This window comes from Geotrypetes seraphini, chromosome 9, assembly GCF_902459505.1.
Source record: "Geotrypetes seraphini chromosome 9, aGeoSer1.1, whole genome shotgun sequence".
In the NCBI taxonomy this organism is placed as follows: Eukaryota; Metazoa; Chordata; class Amphibia; order Gymnophiona; family Dermophiidae; genus Geotrypetes; species Geotrypetes seraphini.
This window is the reverse complement of record NC_047092.1, coordinates 138,745,914-138,765,566: the sequence shown is the minus strand read 5'-3', so window position 1 is coordinate 138,765,566 and position 19,653 is coordinate 138,745,914. Positions and strand designations below refer to the sequence as shown.

The window sequence follows — 19,653 nt, the reverse complement described above, 5'->3', positions numbered from 1 at the left end:
AAAAATCGTGTATAACGCGCGCGTTATATGCATGAAAATACGGTACTTATCTGTAGACAGTAAAGCATGTAAATAATAGAATGCTAACTGCCTGATACGCCTCCAGCATGCCCATGCCACCCCCTCCATGTCCAAACCTCCTTGAAATTGCATACTCTAGAATTTGGGCACAAAACTTATAGATTAGTGACTATTGGCAGTCACATGTATAACTGCAAATGGGTGTCAATTTGTGCCATTTAAGGCCAAATATAGCCAATTGGCTATCTCCAATTAGCAACCAATTTTTGAATTAAGTTACATATGCCTCTTACCTTATTCTATAACCCGTACATGCAAATTTGCACACTAGTCGGAAATTTGAGTGCACAAGTTTATAAAATCAGAGGATAATTTTGTTGCAAATCACATGATATAATTAGTTATGCCTATTCAGAAGGTGTTAATTGTGCCACGTTTTCTGCTGTGTGAATAGTTAACCCATGGAAACTATCTTCACATTAATTGTAAGGCACATTTCCAAACAATTCTCTAAGTCCACATTAATAGTTAAAAGCAGCAATTAACAGGGTACACCGACAGTTAACGTGTCAGCCGAGCTATTATTTTAAATTATTTATTTATTTAAAATACTTGTAACTCACACTATCCAAATGTTCTAGGCAGGTTCCATACAACAACTAGTGAGTGGTCAGAAAGGATAATGTAACAGAAGAAAACATAGGACCTGTTTTACAAAGCCGCGCTAGTGGCTGCCGCGTGGCAACAGCCCCGAAGTCCTTTAAATCTCTATGGGCCATTACCGCGCTGCAGCCGCTAGCGCAGCTTTGTAAAACAGGCCAATAGTTTCTTAGCCTTGGTCTTCACTGAAGACATGATGACTAAAAACAGCTAAAGCATATCACTTTAAGCTTAAAAGATAGAGCTGTACCAAATAGTGTAATTGACTATAATATAATTGACTATTCGTCTGAATACAAATAATGAAAAATATTATTCAGCCAAATACAAATGCCAAATATATATAATGCATAAACAAAAAGGACTAGGTTGGTGTATTTCAATGTAGGAATCTTAACCGAAAAACCTCAGCCCCACCACTCCACCGCTATAATGATTTCTAAAGCGGGAGATTTCTGTGGTGCCTCATCATAGGTAATTCGTTGTTCACTGCTGTGATTATATTCATATAAATGTTTTTTGTTTCTTTTTTTCTTTTTTTACAACGAATGAAATGGTATAAAAGTGTATAAGAGTGTATACTTAACTTCTATACACAGCTGGACCTGGGAGTCTGACCCTTCGCACATTCCGTGCTGTCTCAAGGGTCTCCCTGTATAAAAGTAAAACCAAAATACTTAGGGCAGCTGTAATGAGACTTTTCTCAACACAACACCACCCCCCCAAAACCATATAAATCACTATGTGAATCTCTTTTCTCTAACTCACCGAGGTCGCCGTAGTTATCCGACTCGCAAGTACAAAGTCTGTGAAAGATGGCGCCGGCGTCCTCGATCCACATTTAAATACATAAATTAACATAACCACTCCCCCCAGGAAACCCATTGGTCCAATCATCCTCCAATCAGCGTGATCCAGTCAATCTCTCCATTCAGTCCCCGTGGTTCTACTGTATCTAGAGTGAAAATCAATCTCTGTTCTACCTCATTTAATCTCTGCAAATCCTTCCCATTATTAACAATGTTACTCAGGCCCCTTTAGTTGCACACTGGCATAGGTATAATCATGGGGTGGATCAACTTAGATGGCGAGTGATTAAGAGGGTTACGGGGAGGGAGGGTGGGAAGGATTTGCAGAGATTAAATGAGGTAGAACAGAGATTGATTTTCACTCTAGATACAGTAGAACCACGGGGACTGAATGGAGAGATTGACTGGATCACGCTGATTGGAGGATGATTGGACCAATGGGTTTCCTGGGGGGAGTGGTTATGTTAATTTATGTATTTAAATGTGGATCGAGGACGCCGGCGCCATCTTTCACAGACTTTGTACTTGCGAGTCGGATGACTACGGCGACCTCGGTGAGTTAGAGAAAAGAGATTCACATAGTGATTTATATGGTTTTGGGGGGGTGGTATTGTGTTGAGAAAAGTCTCATTACAGCTGCCCTAAGTATTTTGGTTTTACTTTTATACAGGGAGACCCTTGAGACAGCACGGAATGTGCGAAGGGTCAGACTCCCAGGTCCAGCTGTGTATAGAAGTTAAGTATACACTCTTATACACTTTTATACCATTTCATTCATTGTAAAAAAAGAAACAAAAAACATTTATATGAATATAATTACAGCAGTGAACAACGAATTACCTATGATGAGGCACCACAGAAATCTCCCGCTTTAGAAATCATTATAGCGGTGGAGTGGTGGGGCTGAGGTTTTTCGGTTAAGATTCCTACATTGAAATACACCAACCTAGTCCTTTTTGTTTATGCATTCTATTAGAGAGGGTTGGTAGTACACATATTTAATTTACTGGTATTTGGGCTAAAATATATATAATGGGCATTGAGTTTTAACATAACAAATAATAAAAGAAACAATGTGACATTAGACATCAAGGGGCAGATTCTGTATAGGACGCTGGTCTCAGCAGCTGCTTAAGAACCGGATGAGAATCGCACATCAGTGTCCTAACCCCGCCTAACCACCCTGATTCTCTAATTGGCGCCCATGTCACAGGTGCAGGTTAGAGAATTGCGTTGTCATTAGCTGATCGTGTCAATGAAATCACCCTGCTGCAATCAGCTGAGTGGCTGCGGCAAGGGACCCCCCTCCCCGTGAAGTCCCCCAGGAAGAGGGATGCCCACTCCTTCCTGCTGGAAACCCCCCCTCCTGAGAATTCCCCTGGCAGGAGAGATTCCCACTCCCTCCCACCAGAACACTTGAACCCTTCTAAGAATTTCCCCAGCAGGAGGGATGCCTACTCCCTCCTGCCAGAAACACCTCCCCCAGAACTTCCAAAATCCCCCAAATGGTGAAACCCCCCTTCCAAATCCCCCAAACTGGTGACAACCCAAACTACCCTCAAGCTTCTAGACCCCTTACCTCTACCACTATTGTAGAAAGTCCAGCCAGAGGGATGTTTACACCTTCCAGCTGGCAGGCCTGCCACAGCCAAGAATGGCAACGCGTCACCTTCCCGGAGCATTCTGGGATGCACCGGGGAGGGGGTCCTAAGGCTCAGATGCCTAAGGCCCCCCATAGGGCCATAGGCATCTGAGCTAATGCAGAGCCTTAGGCCCCTCCCCGGTACATCCAGAATGCACCAGTAAAGGGAAGGGCCTGCCATTTTGGTGTGGCTGGACTATATTATCAGGAGTCTGACATGGCCCTAGGGAGCCGCTTAGAGTCCGCTTAAGCTATTCCAAGGCCATTTCCGAGCAAAACCACTCCCTTGCCCAGCCTTGGGTGAGAATTAAGTAGTTCCAACATGTCTCCCTCAACTGCACAAACACCTACAGTGTAGGTGGCTGCCGTGTAGTTTTTTAGAAAACGTGCCTCCCAATTGGCTGGTTAGACAGCGATAGGATGCCTACAATTGGGATACCATTTATAGAATCAGCCCCCAAATGTTTATTTCAGTAGGATTTTAGCATTGTAGAAATCTAAATGAATATGAATAATGTATTTGGGTCTGAATTGAAATGGAATATGAATATTTGGTACAGCCCTAGCAATGGGATCAAATAGACAAAGTGTATGACCACTTAGTACTTGTATCCATATTAAATTTCAACCTGCCATTCAGATGTCTAATCTAATCATTTCTAATACCTTATGCAAGTCTCACTCAAAGAATATATTGTCCTTTTCCTAGTGTGGGAAATGCAAAGATATCCAGCTTTAGTCCTATGTAATGTTGGTAATCACACCTAAACTGACAGCTACAGCAAAATAACATTGAAGGATCCCTAGCTAGCTGACATGGGCTGGGTCACGTGTATATGAAGAAACTATCAGTGGGTCATAATTAGTACAAAGAACAACTTGTGACTCCATTTTATTGCTCTGAGAAATCACGTATGCATGCAGGCCTGTTCTATGTATCTGTCTTAGTGCCTGGCACAGCCAGGAGGCATCAGGATGTAGATGCTAGTTAGCCTTGATGTATAGATTATAGGATGGATTTATGGTTTTGTTTTTCTCTCTGCTGTTACCTTTTGGTCAGAGCTGGTTAGAACTGGTTTGGACTGGTTAGGATCCTATATAACTTTTGTGTCCGAGATCCTCAGGGTCTTCTGTTTATGCAGCCAGTTCTGCCCAGAAGTCCAGCATATATGCTTGTTTAATAAAAGCCTTTTTAAATCTCTTCAGTCTCTGGCTCAAGTCTCTGCACTACTAACGGAGGGCCTTATCCTAAAAGGTACCTTCATTTGGCGCAGCCGAACAGGGACTTGATCTACAGACTTGAGCCTGTTTGGCACGATCGTCTCCCTCGGAGGATTTCAAACCTTGCCTCCTACGAGACCCGTAATAGCCGGCATTAACCTGGTGGTTGACCAGGAACGGTTTCTCGTCGAAGACAACGGATTGCACCTCGAGAAGGAACGAATCGGTGGAGATTTCTGGCTCCTGGTTTTGTTGTGCCGGTACCGGACCTGTCTTGGTAAGTGAGAAGTTGATTCCTTCTCTATCCTGTCTCTACCTCTTTTGTCTAGTAACTTCTTAATCCGTTGTGAAGCTCAGAGAGGTATATAGGATTCTGGTTTCTGGAAATTGGAACTTTTGTTGGGTGCATATATAGATTGTATAATATGGGTCAGAGCACCACCGACCCCCTTCAGATCATGCTTAAATATTTTACAACTGCCTTTTCTGGCGATTATGGCGACCCTAAGATTTTTTATTGTTTTCTTCACCCTTATTTTTATTGTTGTCAAAGGCTTAGTATTTGGAATTTAATCAACTTTTTGTCATACTTGTCAAATTAATGAAACAAAAGCTCTGGGGACACCTGACAAGACACAGAGAACGAGAAATTGGTGATGTTGAGAAATTACCCGGGGAGATGGAAATAGCATTTAGGTTGGAAACCTGGGAAAAGTTGGTAAAGCAAGCCAGCATGATTGTTTTGCCGAAAGTTGCAGACAGGATAGTGTAAGTTGCTTAACAGGGTAAAATGCATGTGGATCAAGACAGAATTAAGAATGTGAGTTCGCACTGATGAACGAGAATAAGGACTGTGATTTTAGATATATGTTGCGTGCAGTGGATTTGTTACAGACAGTGAGTAATTTAAAGAAAGTTGAGCCAGATAGTTTATGTGTTCTCGCAGTTGTCAAAGTGTGTCTGCTGGTAATAAAAAAAAAAGAAAAAAAAAAAGCAACCGTTTGTCAGACATGTGGGGTTTGTGTTGGGCACATCTCTGCCTTTGTATCCCAGTGTTGGGGGATTTAAAGTACAAGACTAACAATGATAGAGGTTAAGTATCCATATTTTTCTGAAAATTGAAATATTTGCTAAACATGGGCTTCATAATTCAAGTTCAAGTTTCAAGTTTATTATTATTTGATGAATCGCCTATACAAACATTCTAAGCGCTGAACAATTTAAAAAAAAAAAAAAAAAAAAAAAACATTTTAGAGGACAAACAATTTAAGACACAAGTACAAAGTTAAATAACAAAGTTTTTAAGAGTTTTATAAAAGAGATAAGATCTTTTTCTTTTCTGATGTACAGTAGCAGTGCATTCCACGTTTGTGGCGCTGTAACAGAAAACATGTCATTTCTTCTTGTACCCACAATTTTTAAGGAAGGGACAGTTAATAAGTCTTGTGATGATGATCGTAGAGAACGAGGGGCATAATAAGGAATGATCATTCTAGACATGAATTGAGGCTCATTGAAAGCTAGAACTTTAAAAACCAAGAATAATATCTTAAAAGTAATTCGGTGGCTAATAGGTAACCAATGGGACTTAATCAATAGCGGTGTAATGTGGTCAACTTTTTTTTTTTTCCTTTATGAATGAGTTTTATTGATAACGGATGGATTGAGATTACTTCTTTTGTGCTAACAGTCTCCCTTGCTTTCCCGTATTGTGTCTTTATCCTGGTGTTCTTTATGAATTCTTTCTTCCCATGCATGTTTGTATAAAGTGTTATTATCAATCTGATTTTAAATACAATTGGAAACAGAAATACCTTTCAAATAAACTTGGTAGCTCAAACTCCAGAGGAAGGGGGTAGTTATTATGTAAGGACAGTGCAGACTAAAGTAGCTACATCTAGTCTGCAGCAGTGCCCACTCCTCAGAGTGTAGCGGGACCCAGGTGGCAGACAAGGGTTCCAGGTCTGCCTGCAGGGAACATGGCTAAGTGACCTCAGGGGTGGTGTCACGTTAAAATGTCTCTTCTTTGTCTTCGCAGTCAGACATACAGAGCTGTTCTGGACCTGTTACAATGAGCCTTTTTCTACCCAGAGAAGGAGAACAATGTTCTGCTTTCAGTAACCTTGAAATGACCTTGCACTTAACATTTAACATGTTTCTTTTTTTCCCCTTTGAATTGACATTGCCATACTTCAGAATACCTCTATATTTAACATTGTACACTGTACCTAGTAAGTTTTGCTTATTTTTCAAGATTGAAGCACACCCTAGCAGTTGCGTCCCTGTCTGCCTTATGAATGTAATTGGCAGGGCACCAAGCCAGAGTGATCACATTCTTACGTTTTCTCTTTCGGATGTTCCAGTAACCATTAATAGATGCCTTTTATGATTATGTGATTATTATGCCATGTGTTATATCGCACTTTACTTTGCCACTGTGTGCACACAATTATGATTCGTGCTATGATGGACGTTTGTTTTTGTATAACTGTGCATTTCTCTGCAGATCTAAGTTCAGCTCTGAATCCTTGCCAGCTGGAAGAAAAGTTTCACGCCTTTTCTGTTTTCTATGTTTGTTTATGCCCTGTAATCTTTGTGTTGTCTATCTGTTTGGTTTGTGGGGTACCCCAGGGAAACCAACTATACCATTGGCCATTTTTGGAGATTTTTCTCTCCCTTTTTGCATTTTTGTTTTTTTCCTATCTAAATTGCCTTTCTAGCTGTTCACGCCCACGCTGCCCTCTGGCGCCAGCGCTCCTTCCTCACCTCCTCTGGATCCCCTATCCAACACCACCAACTCATCCTGGACCTTTTGGATGCTATCCTGCTACCCTCCAAAGTTTCTATCATGCACTGCTGGGCCCACCGTCGCCTCCGTGATTTCATCAGCCGCGGTAATGCCTTGGCTGACCGCTCGGCTCGCCAGGCGGCCCTCCAAGGTCCGCCCACACCCCCTCTTCTGTTATCCCTTTCCTCCCCTCAACCTTTCCTTCATTCCCTTTCCCCCCAGTACACTGACCCCGAGCGCAAGTAGGCCACGCAGCAACCTGGCCATTGCACCCTCCCATCCGGATGGATTACTATACCCTCCTCCCACACATCCACCCCCCCTCCTGTATGTTCCACAACTCCTGGCCCTCACTGTTGTCCACCGTGCACACGATTTTTCTCATGCCGGTAACCCAGCCCTCCGCACTCTTCTCCGACAGAATTTCTATATCCCGAATCTCTCTCAACTCATCTCCCATGTTCTGCTCCGCTGTGTCATTTGCCTCCGACACAACCCCTCTTCTGTCAGACCCCCCGTTCCTGGCCACCAGCCTATCGGTTCACATCCCATGCAAGTCCTCTCTACAGATTTTACCCACTTGCCCCCCTCCCATGGGTTCCGTTACCTCCTGGTTTTCATTGATTCCCACACTGGGTGGCCAGAGGCCTACCCAGTGTGCACAGAGAAAAGTAGGGAAATAGTAAAGGTTTTACTCCATGACATCATCCCTCGCTATGGCCTGCCCCTAGTGATTGGCAGCAATAATGGCCCCGCCTACATATCACAAGTCACACAAGCTGTCTCTCGGGCTCTGCAAATCACCTGGAAATTACATACGGCCTATCACCCCAGAGCTCTGGCCAAGTTGAACGCATCAATAGAACTATTAAAACCCTCCTCGGCAAAGCGGCAGAAGAAAGCCGCCTGCCATGGCCCAAACTGATCCCTTCTGTTCTATTTCGCATCCGCTGTACCCCAGGTAAACGCAATCAGTTGTCCCCATTTGAGCTCATGTATGGCCGACCCCCGCCAATAGTCAGTCTAGACCCTGAGTCTCTTGAACAGATAGGGAACACTATCACAGACGCAGAGATAAAGCAGCTAGGAAAGACCATTATGAAATTACAGAACTGGGTCATTTCTAGAGCCCCGCTACCAATTACAACCCCTGTCCACCTCTACAAACCTGGGGATCAAGTGTGGCTAAAAGTATGGAAGAAAGAACCGCTGTAACCCCTTTGGACAGGGCCTTTCACTGTCTTACTTGCTTCCCCCACAGCTGTCAAATTGTCCCGCCACGAGTCTTGGATTCACTACAGCCGTGTGAAGCCCGCTGCTGAGTATATTTGTGAAAAAGGGCCTACTGACCTTCAACTGAAAATCACGCGGCTGCCCCACACTCTGGAAGAGTAATCACGCAAGTCTGATCTGGAGATCTGACAAGATATTTAATATGAACTCTGTTGTATATTTACTGCTTGTGATTTACGTCTTGCCAACATTGTCCATGTCCCCTACCCCTCCCACGCCTGGGTGTGCCCCTTGTGTGGCACTAGTGGACAATGGGGGCAAAACGGAAAATGTTATTAGATTTCAAACTAATTATGAGTGTAAGGGTCAACTAGTGACCCCTGTATGTATATAAAACAATGTTGAATATTCTATATGTAATAATGGAGATTCACAGATCTGTTTCGACCCCAAAGCAACTAATAGGGATACTTGGATAGAGGTCAGGTCAGTCTGGGATCAGGGCCCCCTGATTCAACAAACCCTGGTCACTAATCCCTATGTCCCGGCCTCAGTCCTCTTTGATGCTTGCCATGCCATGGACCAGAACCCCACCTTCCTTGGACGTTGTGGTGCCCTAGCATGGAGGAGGGAATATATGCACAACGATAAATACATGTGCCTGGCGGGACAGAAGCCGTCCCACTGTGAAGGGTCTTCCGAACACTACTACTGTAACTACTGGAGATGTGTATCCTGGGCTACTTGGGGTATGACCCGACTGCCCACCACCCGAGCCATATTATCCAAAGTGGTGACTACCTCTGACTGTGGCCTCCAGAACTGTAATCCACTTAACTTCACTATCCTACAGCCGTTTAAATGGAACCTCGATGATAGCCTCCGGAAAGCTCGCTATCTTGTGGGCCTACAGATATATGGTAAGGGCACGGACCCTGGTACTGTCTTGCACATCAAACTCGTTGAGAGACACCGAATCCCTGAACAACACAGCATTGTGTTTCCTGACTTTTATGAACATATGAAACTTGACCAACAAGACTTTGTGCCCTCTGCCACCACTCGCAACCTTTTCATACAGTTCGCTGAAACCATAGGAGCCACCTTAAATCTGACAAACTGTTATGTCTGCGGGGGCACCCAGCTGGCCTCTGAAAAACTCCATTCTGGCAAAACACTGCATACAGCGTCTCGGACCATCCTTTACCACTCGTGTTGGACACCTGCAGTGCCAATCCTTATGGACTAAAAATAGCACCTCTCAGCCCGGTTGGACTTATTGGACCGGAGATCCTAAGTTAAAAATACCCAGACGATGGAATACTACTGGCAATGCTACCACATTAAATGTCTACCTCAACCTGCCTGCTTCTGCCCCTTGGGCTGCACCGGAAGGATACTACTGGATCTGTGGGAAAATGGCGTACCCCACTCTACCCTCAAATTGGACTGGCACTTGTTTTCTGGGCACTATCAAACCAGCCTTCTTCCTCCTCCCGTTATCCGAAGGAGAACATCTGGCTGTCCCAGTATTCGATCAACGGGCCCGTTCTGAAAGAAGTTTGGAAATTGGTAAATGGGATGACACTTGGCCCCCGGAGCGCATCATTGCTGTCTACGGTCCTGCTACTTGGGCTGATGATGGTATGTTTGGGTACCGGACCCCAATCTACATGCTTAACCGCCTCATACGACTGCAGGCGGTTTTAGAAGTTATCACCAATGAAACAGCTAGGGCCCTGGGAGCCCTGGCCAAAGCGAACACTATGATGCGTACCGCCATCTATCAGAACCGACTGGCCTTAGACTATCTATTGGCCGCTGAAGGAGGGGTGTGTGGAAAATTCAATCTTTCCAACTGCTGTCTACAACTGGATGATGAAGGATTTGTGGTTGAAGAGGTCATAGACAAGATTACCAGATTAGCTCACGTTCCTGTCTAGACTTGGAAGGGTTTTTCTGCTGATATGTTTGGACTCAACTCACTGACTGATTGGGCCTCCAAACCGGGACTCTTTAAAGCCCTCACCATAATTTTCCTGGTATTCTCTGTCATACTTTGTGTTCTTCCTTGCCTGTTACCATGTTTATTGAAAACCCTTAACCGTACTATTAGGACTACGATTGACAAAAGTACCACCGCTCTAGTCCTGGCCCTTTCCTCCTATCACCCAGTCCCCACCTCTGATACAGATGGCCCTGACCTCCCATAACCCAGCTAGTCAGCTAGCCTACAGAAGAAAAGTTGGGAATGAAGGATCCCTAGCTAGCTGACATGGCTGGGTCACGGTGTATATGAAGAAACTATCAGTGGGTCATAATTAGTACAAAGAACAACTTGTGACTCCATTTTATTGCTCTGAGAAATCACGTATGCATGCAGGCCTGTTCTATGTATCTGTCTTAGTGCCTGGCACAGCCAGGAGGCATCAGGATGTAGATGCTAGTTAGCCTTGATGTATAGATTATAGGATGGATTTATGGTTTTGTTTTTCTCTCTGCTGTTACCTTTTGGTCAGAGCTGGTTAGAACTGGTTTGGACTGGTTAGGATCCTATATAACTTTTGTGTCCGAGATCCTCAGGGTCTTCTGTTTATGCAGCCAGTTCTGCCCAGAAGTCCAGCATATATGCTTGTTTAATAAAAGCCTTTTTAAATCTCTTCAGTCTCTGGCTCAAGTCTCTGCACTACTAACGGAGGGCCTTATCCTAAAAGGTACCTTCAAACATAACATATAAAATATACACTGTGCCACTCACATAAGAAAGATCTTAAAAAAGGAAAGTACACTTGGAGAAGACTAAGAAGAAAATATAAGTACCGTATTTTCACATAGATAACGCGCACCCGTGTAAAACGCGCACACGGGTATAGCACGCAAAAAACACAAATTTATGTACAGAAATTTTTATATACCGCGCACACCCGTATACCGCACATGCTGCCCGACTCTCCTTTCGCCCGCCCCGACTCTCCTCTGGCCATCCCGACTCTCCTTTCGCCCGCCCCGACTCTCCTCTCCCCCTTGAAGTCCTGTCCCCACCCTGAAAGCCTGATGCCCCCCCCCGACGTCCGATTCATCCCCCCCCGCAGGACCGCTCGCACCCCCACCCCGAAGGACCGCTCACATGCACCCGCACCCCCACCCCGAAGGACCGCTCGCACGCACTCCCAACCGCACCCGCACCCCCACCCTGAAGGACCGCTCGCACCCCCACAGCCTCCCGACCCCCCCATCATGTAGAAGCTCCTACCGATGTCCTGCTGCTTCCTCTTGACCGTCCCGACTCCCTGACACAATCGGGGCAAGAGGGAGCTCAAGCCCTCTTGCCCCAGCCAACCGCGGCACCCCCGACACGATCGGGGCAAGAGGGAGCTCAAGCCCTCTTGCCCCAGCCAACAGCGGCACCTCCGACACGATCGGGGCAAGAGGGAGCTCAAGCCCTCTTGCCCCAGCCAACCACGGCACCCCCGACACGATCGGGGCAAGAGGGAGCTCAAGCCCTCTTGCCCCAGCCAACCGCGGCACCCCCGACACGATCGGGGCAAGAGGGAGCTCAAGTCCTCTTGCTCCAGCCAACCACGGCACCCCCGACACGATCGGGGCAAAAGGAAGCCCAAGCCCTCTTGCCCCGCCGACTTCCCAACTCCCCAACAATATCGGGCCAGGAGGGAGCCCAAACCCTCCTGGCCACGGCGACCCTCTACCCCCACCCCGTACTACATTACGAGCAGGAGGGATCCCAGGCCCTCCTGCCCTCGACGCAAACCCCCTCTCCCTCAACGACCGCCCCCCCAAGAACCTCCGACTGCCCCCCCAGCCGACCCGTGACCCCCCTGGCCGACCCCCACAACACCCCCACCCCCCTTCCCCGTACCTTTGTGTAGTTGGCCGGACAGACGGGAGCCAAATCCGCCTGTCCGGCAGGCAGCCAACGACGGAATGAGGCCGGATTGGCCCATCCATCCCAAAGCTCTGCCTACTGGTGGGCCTAAGGCGCCTGGGCCAATCAGAATAGGCCCGGGAGCCTTAGGTTCCTCCTGGGGGCGGGGCCTTGGGCACATGGTCGGGTTGGGCCCATGTGCCTCAGGCCCCGCCCCCAGGTGGGACCTAAGGCTCCCGGGCCTATTCTGATTGGCCCAGGCACCTTAGGCCCCACCAGTAGGCGGAGCTTTGGGACGGATGGGCCAATCCAGCCTCATTCCGTCGTTGGCTGCCTGCCGGACAGGCGAGTTTGACTCCCGTCTGTCCGGCCAACTACACAAAGGTAAGGGGAAGGGGGTTGGGGGTGTCATGGGGGTTGGCCAGGGGGGTCGCGGGTCAGCTGGGCGGGGCGGTCGGAGGTTCTTGGGGGGGCGGTCGTTGGGGGGAGGGGGGTTTGCGTCGAGGGCAGGAGGGCCTGGGATCCCTCCTGCCCGTAATGTAGTGCGGGGTGGGGGTAGGAGGTCGCCGTGGCCAGGAGGGTTTGGGCTCCCTCCTGGTCCGAACAACTAGGGGGGGGGTCGCCAGGGCCAGGAGGACTTGGGCTCCCTCCTGGCCCGATATTGTCGGGGAGTTGGGGAGTCGGCGGGGCAAGAGGGCTTGGGCTCCCTTTTGCCACGATCGTTTCGGGGAGTCGGGGGGGGGGGCAAGAGGGCTTGAGCTCTCTCTTGCCCCGATCGTGTCGGGGGTGCCGCGGTTGGCTGGGGCAAGAGGGCTTGAGCTCTCTCTTGCCCCGATCGTGTCGGGGGTGCCGTGGTTGGCTGGGGCAAGAGGGCTTGAGCTCCCTCTTGCCCCGATCGTGTCGGGTGTCGGGACCGCCAAGAGGAAGCAGCAGGACACCGGTAGGAGCTTCTACATGATGGGAGGGGGGTCGGGATGATGTGGGGGTACGAGCGGTCCTTCGGGGTGGGGGTGCGAGTGGTCCTGCGGTGGGGGGGTGAATTGGACGTCGGGGGGGGGGAACTATGTAAAAAAAAATTTGTACAATGCGCTCACACGTATAACGTGCAAGGGTATGCGCGGTACGTAAAAACCACGTATAACGCGCACGTTATATGCGAGAAAATACGGTAATATTATTAAATAACAGGCTCTGCATGTGTAAAGCTCTAGCTCCTGTATATTTCAACATGTTACAATTTCCACATTTCGCTATTGTCTTTAACTATTCTCACTTGCCCGTCATAATTTATAAATACTCACCATTTCTGTCAATGGCAAAAGGAACATCGGTTGTGACAATTTCATAGTTACAGATCTGGCTGTACTGCGGAGAACAGTCTTCATCTACAGCTTCTACCTGCAATATGCTGTCATAGATTTTTCCCTCTGTCACCGTGGCCTTGTATGCAGGTTCCTTGAATGTAGGTGAAAATTCATTCACATCATTGACCTGGATGTGCACCACTGCCCTAAAAGATATTTAGGAGAATATTTAAAGAGTAAAAATGGCATAACTTCAAATAAGCTGAGGGCAATGCCATTTGCAAAGGATGGAACAGACATCACGCACTAAACCCCCCCCCCCCCCCAACAGGCTGCTGTTGGCCTCCACAGCACATTCCCTCTGCCACGGTCATGCCCCACCTCTTATGTCAAGGGCGGGATTGCGGCAGAGGTAACGTGCTGCGGAGGACAACAGCAGCCTGTTAGGATTGCTACAGCACCAGCAAGCCTCTGCAGGCTGCCCTAATTAGCTGAAGGTAAGATCGGGAGGCCAAGGGGGAAGCCGGAGGTTGTTACTAAGACCTATGCAGCACTTCCCTTTGACCCTCCCCTTTCGCCCCTAAAGCAGGAGCGGCAGTGGCAGTGGATGGCCAGCAAAAGGCAGCACTGACATTCCTGCTTTAGGAGATCTGAAGGCACAGGGAGGAGCGATGGTCAACGAATCAGTGAGCCCAATTTTTTTAAACAATTCGAATCGATTCACTGATGAATCCATTCGAAGCGGCGAATTGGGCAGCACTAAACAGAAGGTCCAGAAGGATTTGAGGAAATGGACACAACTGAATTGCCTGTGGAGATAATTGAGCCTCAAGAAAGCATGGAGGTGGGTTCATAGTGGAGTAAAAAAAAAAAAAAAATGAACCTGAATTGTTTGCTTTTGGTGGATTTATTTTCCTGAAAAGGAAGAGTCTTATGAGAGAGAGAAGGTTGTTTTTTTCTTAATTTCCCCTCTGAGAGACTGTGTTTTAAGCTGTTGCTCGGTCCAGCCAAGAACCTTATGAGGGAAGGAAAAGGACTGTGTTTGCTAGCTTGGACATTGTATTTATTTTTATGTTTGCTTCTAACTTTTTGCCAAGCAATGCTGAGAGCCAGCAAGGAGTTGAATACCAGTTAAAGTTGGTCTGTGAATTGCTGTGAATCAATTATAATTGAGTTTTCAGCAATTTATTTATTTTTTTGTTTGAATTATGCTTTGCTTTTATTTGCCAAGAATGGGCTTTTCTACCACCTGCTTGTTAGGACTTTGGATACTGCCACAGTTTGCAGAACCTGCTTATTAAAAAGGGGAAGAGAACATAAGAATTGCTGCTGCTGGGTCAAACCAGCGGTCCATTGTGCCTAGCAGTCCGCTCACGCGGCAACCCTTAGGTCAAAGACCAGTGCCCTGATTGAATCTAGCCTTACCTGCATACGTTCCGGTTCAGCAAGAACTTGTCTAACTGTGTCTTGAATCTCTAGAGGGTGCTTTCCTCTATAACAGCTTCCGAAGAGCACTCCAGTTTTCTTCCACTCTCTGGGTGATGAAGAACTTCCTTACGTTTGTACGGAATCTATCCCTTTTTAACTTTAGAGAGTGCCCTCTCGTTCTCTCTACCTTGGAGAGGGTGAACAACTGTCTTTATCTACTAAGTCGATTCCATTCATTATCTTGAATGTTTCAATCATGTCCCCTCTCAATCTCCTCTTTTCAAGGGAGAAGAGGTCCAGTTTCTCTAATCTCTCACTGTACGGCAACTCCTCCAGCCCCTTAACCATTTTAGTTGCTCTTCTCTATACCCTTTCGAGTAGTACAATGTCCTTCTTCATGTATGGCGACCAGCGCCGGATGCAGTATTCCAGGTGGGGGCATACCAAGGCCCTTGTACAGGGGCATGATAACCTTCTCTGATCTGTTTGTGATCCCCTTCTTAATCATTCCTAGCATTTTGTTTGCCTTTTTTGCCACAGCCGCGCATTGCGCGGACGGCTTCATTGACTTGTCTACAAGTTCTCCCAAGTCTCTTTCCTGGGGGGGTCTCTTCGAGTACTGCACCAGATATCCTGTATCAGTGTATAAAATTTTTGTTATCGACATGCATCACCTTGCACTTATCCACGTTAAATCTCATTTCCATGTCACAGCCCATTCCTCCAGTGTGTTTATGTCACGTCGCAGGTCTTCGCAATCCATCTGTGTCTTCACTGCTCTGAATAAGTTTGTATCGTCCGCAAATTTAATCACCTCGCTCGTCATACAGATTTCTAGTTCATTTGTAAAAATGTTGAAGAGCATGGACCCAAGCACCGAACCCTGCGGCACTCCACTTTTCCAGTCCGAGTATTATCCATTCACACCCCACTCTGTTTCATATCCGCTAACCAGTTTTTAATCCACGTGAGTATTTCACCCTCGATTCCATGGCTTGCAATTTTTGAAGCAATAGTTTATGCAGGACCTTGTCAAATGCCTTTTAAAAATCTAGATTTATAATGTCGACCGGGTCACCCTTGTCTATCTGCCTATTTACTCCCTCAAAGAAGTGCAGTGAGTTTGTTAAGCAAGATCTTTCTTTGCTAAAGCCATGCTGGCTGGTCCTCATCAGATTGTATCAGTCAAGGTGATCAATGATGCGGTCCTTTATCAGCGCCACTACCATCTTTCCGGTTCTGAGATCAGACTCACAGGTCTGTAGTTTCCTGGATCTCCCCTCAAACCTTTCTTGAATATTGGTGTAACATTCATCACTTTCCAGTCTTCCGGAATCCTTCCTGATTTGATTGACAGATTTGCTATTAGTTGAAGCCGTTCAGCTATAACACCTTTTAGTTCCTTGATTACCCTTGGATGGATGTCGTCCGGTCCTGGGGATTTATTGTTTTTAAGCCTATCAATCTGCCTGCATACCTCTTCTAGACTGACCGTCAACCCTGTAAGTTTCCCGTCTTCGTTTCCTGCGTATAGCCTGTCGGCTTCTGGTATATTGTACATATCCTCTTTGGTAAATACAGATGCAAAAAATGTGTCAGTTTGTTGGCGATGGCTTTGTCCTCCTTTAGTCCTCCCTTTATTCCATGGTCATCCAAGGACCCCACCACTTCTTTCGCGGGTCGTTTCCCCTTAATATATTGAAAGAACGGCTTGAAGTTTTTTCCTCCTTGGCTACTTTTGCCTCGTAGTCTCATTTGGCCCGTCTCACCGCCTTATGACACCTTCTTTGATGTTTGTGCTTTTTCCAGTTTTTGGCCATTTTTGACCTTTTCCATTCCTTACACAAAGTCTTCTTGTCTCTGATCGCTTCTTTCACCTCTACAGTGAGCCATGCTGGTTCCTTGTTCTTTTTCCTCTTGGATCCCTTGTTGATACGCAGTCTATATAGATTTTGCGCCTCTGTGACTGTGTCCTTAAAAAGGGACCCTGCTTGCTCTAGCGTATCCTCTTCTTAATCTTCCTCCTCACCATGATTCTCATCCCTTAGTAATTCCCTTCGTAATTTGATTGCCAGGGTGGGTTTTGAGACTCTCTAACTCAGGGCTCCGTAGAGCTCAGTTCCACCTGCAGCAATTTTAATAGGCGCCTAAAGCGGTGGATTTTTCTTTTGCAGTATTTTTTTCCCTCTTTTCTTTATGGAAAGTTTGTGGACTTCAAAATTAAAGCTGCCAATTGTATATTGCCCTGGTGAAGAGGATTTACTTGCTAGAGACTGAAAGCCCAGGTGCAATGAAAGGGATATATGTTCTATGAACAAACATAAAAAAATGTGTTGTTTGTTTTTTTGTGAGGAATTTGCTATCCAGTTAAGAGGTCAGAATAAAAGATTCAGAATTAATATTGAGTGCTGTACTTTTTGGTGACATACCTTTTAACTCCACACAGTATGATCAGTTGAACTAGGCATGGACCTAGTCAGTATCTACCTGAAGGGTTTCCCCATTTCCAGGGGGAACATGTCCGGTCCTAAGATAGTCACTGCTAGCGCCGCCTACTGGTCTATACAGGGGCCTAGCATGTGACAACATGTAATCAGAAAAAAACAGATTAGAGTATCAGGGTGTTAAGAGATTGCAACAGAAATTCCAACCTCCATTGGGGATGCTTAAAGACACCAATGGAATGATATTGAATGATCCAGAAATCATTAAAAATAGATGAAGAGACTATATGGAAAATTTATACAAAAAAGGCAATGAGGATAACATTAGGAAAATTGAACTGGAAACTGAAGCTGAAGCAGCAGCCGATATTTTAAAAGAAGAAGTCATAGGAGCAAGTAAAGCTTTATTGAAAAACAAGTCACCTGCTATCAACAGTATTCCAATTGAATTAATCAAAGGCTCATAAGGTGCTATCATAGCCCTCACTTGATTGTGTGAACAGATTTGAAAGGAAAAAACATGACCAATTGATTAGAGAAGATCACTGTTCATACCTATACCAAAGAAAGGTGATGCCAAGGACCGTAACAACTACAGAACAAATGTATTAACTTCACACGCCAGCAAAATATTGCTGAAAATACTACATCAAAGGCTACAATCATATGTTGAGCAAGAACTACCCAAAGTTCAGGCTGGTTTCAGAAAAGGTAGAGGAATAAGAGACATTATTGTCAATGTCAGATGGATATTGGAGAAGAGCATAGAATAAGAACATAAGCAGTGGCTCTGCTGGGTCAGACCAGAGGTCCATCGTGCCCAGCAGTCCGATCACGTGGTGGCCCAACAGGTCCAGGACCTGTGTATCAAACCTTTATCTATACCCCTCTATCCCCTTTCCCTTCAGAAAATTGTCCAATCCCTTCTTGACCTCCAATACCATACTCTGTTCTATCACACCCTCTGGAAGCACATTCCAGGTGTCCATCACCCTTTGGGTGAAGAAGAGCTTCCTAGCACTGGTTCTGAATCTGTCCCCTCTTAATTTTTCCGAATGGCCTCTCGTTCTTGTAGTTTTCAAAAGTTTGAAGAATCTGTCCCTCTCCACTTTCTCTATGCCCTTCATGATCTTGTAAGCTTCTATCATGTCCCCTCTAAGTCTCCGCTTCTCCAGGGAAAAGAGCCCCAGTTTCTCCAATCTTTAAGAATATGAAAGGTTTTCCATACCTTTTATCAATCGTGTCGCTCTTTTCTGAACCCTCTCGAGTATCGCCATATCCTTCTTAAGGTAAGGCGACCAATATTGGACACAGTACTCCAGATGCGGACGCACCATCGCTCGATACAACAGCAGGATAACTTCTTTTGTTCTAGTTGTAATACCTTTCTTGATACTACCTAGCATTCTATTCGCCTTCTTAGCGACTGCTGCGCACTGTGCCGACGGCTTCATTGTCTTGTCCACCATTACCCCCAGGTCCCTTTCTTAGGTGCTCTCACCCATTAACAGCCCCCCCCCCCAATCGTATAGCTGTACTTCAGATTTCTGTTTCCTACATGCAAGACTTTACATTTCTGTACATTGAACTTCATCTGCCATCTCGTCGCCCACTCTCCTAGTTTGTTCAGGTCCCTTTGTAAATCTTTGCAGTCCTCTTTAGTCCTGACTCCACTAAATAGTTTGGTGTTGTCTGCAAATTTTATTACTTCATACTTCGTCCCTGTTTCTAGATCATTTATAAATACATTGAACAGCAGTGGTCCAAGTACAGACCCCTGCAGAACACCACTCTTGACCCTCCTCCAGTCCAAGTAGTGGCCCTTCACTCCCACCCTTTGCTTTCTACTCGCCAACCAATTTTTGATCCATCTATGTACATCACCTTCCACCCCATGGTTCTTCAGTTTCCATAGTAGGCGTTCATGGGGTACCTTGTCAAAGGCTTTTTGGAAATCTAAGTATACGATGTCTATGGGGTCCCCTTTATCCATCCGTTTGTTAATTCCTTCAAAGAAGTGCAATAAGTTCGCTAGGCATGATCTTCCCTTGCAGAAGCCATGTTGGCTTGTTTTCATAGGTTTATTCCTTTCTAGATGCTCATCGATGCTGTCTTATCAGCGCTTCCAGAACCGAAGTCAAACTTACTGGTCTGTAGTTCCCCGGGTTATCTCTCAATCCTTTTTTAAAGATGGGCGTAACATTAGCTATCTTCCAATCC

The 19,653-nt window shown here is 46.1% G+C and overlaps 1 protein-coding gene across 3 annotated transcripts in view; it reads right to left on the bottom strand.

Annotated features, from left to right (window-relative positions):
• CLSTN2 (calsyntenin 2) overlaps positions 1-19,653 on the bottom strand; it is a 1,243,607-nt gene that overhangs the window by 516,679 nt on the left and 707,275 nt on the right. For all 3 annotated transcript variants that reach the window (XM_033958408.1, XM_033958407.1, XM_033958409.1), the window contains one exon: positions 13,559-13,767. In XM_033958408.1, coding sequence (XP_033814299.1) covers positions 13,559-13,767 — 209 coding nt within the window. The remainder of the gene's footprint in view (positions 1-13,558; positions 13,768-19,653) is intronic.